Raw genomic sequence first — 2,206 nt, 5'->3', positions numbered from 1 at the left:
GGGAGAGATATGTCGGCCCCTAAATCATATGTGACAAATCCCACGCCTACTCATAGCTCAAAACCGCCCCGGAACATTCTAACCATTTTGGACCCTATCATCACACACAAGGGTATGAAACTTTTACAGTGCCTCTATTTTCCTGGATGCCTCCCTTTCTATAAGTAGGGGACACTCCCTTTGTCCTTATTAGAAACCTAACTGAAATAGTGATCCAACGTGGGGGGTACAAGGCCAAAGTATTCAGCTGTAGAGTTGGAATAAAGGCAGGTTAGGGCATTTCTAAGTAGTGCGTAAACAATGTACATCTTGTCAACCTGGCTTAGTCCAGTCTTTAAGTCCAGGAACTTGAAATAATTAATGATATCAGCAAATAACCATTCCACAGAAACACGGACTGCACTCATTGAATCATTAAAAATCTCCATATCTCTGGTCAAAATTCCAATGCAAAATGGTGCTTGGAGATGAACTCTTACCGGATAAACGGGATCGCCATAAAGATACATTTCTGCTCCGGTGGGGGAAAAGGCAAAATTCTCTAGTTCATAGTAGAGATTTGACACGGGCAACATCCTAGCATCGTGCATTCTTCCTTCTGAATATAAAAACAAAATTGTAGAAAAATAAAAACGAAACGTTTGAGAACTGGAAAAAATAGTAGTGACATGAATTTTGCTCACCCACAGCACCATAGAGATGACCAATTAAACCGTTGGGAAGTGCCACAGACTAGAATTTAAGTCAATGAACGCGTTTGTGTCCGTTATACACGGTTCTCTGGTTTATGATAGGCCAGCTGATAGGGCGCACTGTTCCGTCAATAAACCCGAAGCAATTTTCAAGGGCGGCTCCTTTCCTGTAAATTGCTGTGGCGCGGACATCGAGCATTGCCGGGCTCAAAATACGATGATTCCAGTGAGTAACTCTGTGGCCATGGTTGGTATATTGCCAGTTTGTGATTTCATTACTGATGATACTTAACTCTGGAACTGATCTACCAAAAATTGGTATCATGTCCGAATAACGACATGGATATGCAAACCGTTTCAGCAGTATACACAGGCCCTCTGTTGCATCGCAAACTGTGTCATTCCCGCAAACAAATTCTGGAGGCATTCTTAAAGCATCAATGAGCAATGGAATATCTGCCTTTTCCACTCGAAAATCTGCTTTACATTCCGCAGGATCCTTGTTCAACAAAGAAAATGTATCATGTTGACAGTGAAGAAATGGAAGATTTTGTGGCGTATATTCCTCGTAGAGTACCGCAATTTCTTCATCATCGATAATTTCCTCTTCCAAACAGAAAAGCAGCATTTCTTGAACTGCTTTAAACGAGCTCGTGGCGTTTAGTTTGGACGAAACTTGCTGTGTCTCAAGTTGTGTTGCTGTTCGTCGCGTTGCAGCTCTTAACTTCATTATTCCCGCGCTTACAACGCCGCTCTCAGCCCAGGCTTTCCTCGGTTATGACGTTCCAGAAACCACAGCATCCCCGTATCTTAAAGTCCCTAATAGCTATAACAAACAACATGCCTGATAGTGGGTACACCTGTCGAACACCTCTTGCAAGTAAGAAGGATTCTGACGCGTGATCATTGTTCACAACACAACTGGAGATATTATGATAAAAAACATATACCCACTGGCGGAGATGAGGGCCAAAATTAGTTGCCTCTAGGCATTTTTGAATGTAGTTCCATTCCACCGAATCGAACGCTTTCTCAAAATCTAAGGAGACGGCCACGCCTGGAATATCCTTATACTTAGTGTATTCCATTATATCTAAAATCAATCTGATACCTTCGCCTATGAACCTTCCTTTTACGTAACCTGTTTGAGTGGGATTGATCAAAAGTGGAAGCACCTTTTCTATACGGAGAGCAATGGTTTTAGTTGCAATCTTGTAATCTACATTCAGTAAAGTTACAGGTCTCCAATTATTTAAATAAAGGGTATCTTTTTTTTTTTTCTTTGCAATGAAAGATATAATCCCTTGTCGTTGAGAAATAGATAGATTTCCAGTATTGAAGGCGTAGTTAAAGCTGTTGGCAACGTAGGTGCTAATAATGTCGCACAAAGCTCGATAGAATTCTGTTGTTAGCCCGTCAGACCCAGGAGACTTATTATTTTGCATCATTGATAATGCCTTTGTACATTCAGCTAAAGTAATCTCTCCTTGACATGTGCTGGCCATCTCTTCAGT

General features: G+C 41.4%; 1 protein-coding gene across 1 annotated transcript; it reads right to left on the bottom strand.

The window, feature by feature from the left end:
• Positions 1-197: 197 nt before the first annotated feature.
• On the bottom strand, positions 198-1,422 carry LOC137972795 (uncharacterized). The gene is given in 2 exon segments (XM_068819509.1): positions 198-598; positions 684-1,422. Coding segments are annotated over 2 exon segments (1,140 nt in total).
• Positions 1,423-2,206: the final 784 nt, after the last annotated feature.

This window comes from Montipora foliosa, chromosome 10 (assembly GCF_036669935.1).
Source record: "Montipora foliosa isolate CH-2021 chromosome 10, ASM3666993v2, whole genome shotgun sequence".
NCBI lineage: Eukaryota > Metazoa > Cnidaria > Anthozoa > Scleractinia > Acroporidae > Montipora > Montipora foliosa.
Note: the sequence above shows the minus strand (reverse complement) of the source record. Positions and strands in the feature narration are given on the sequence as shown.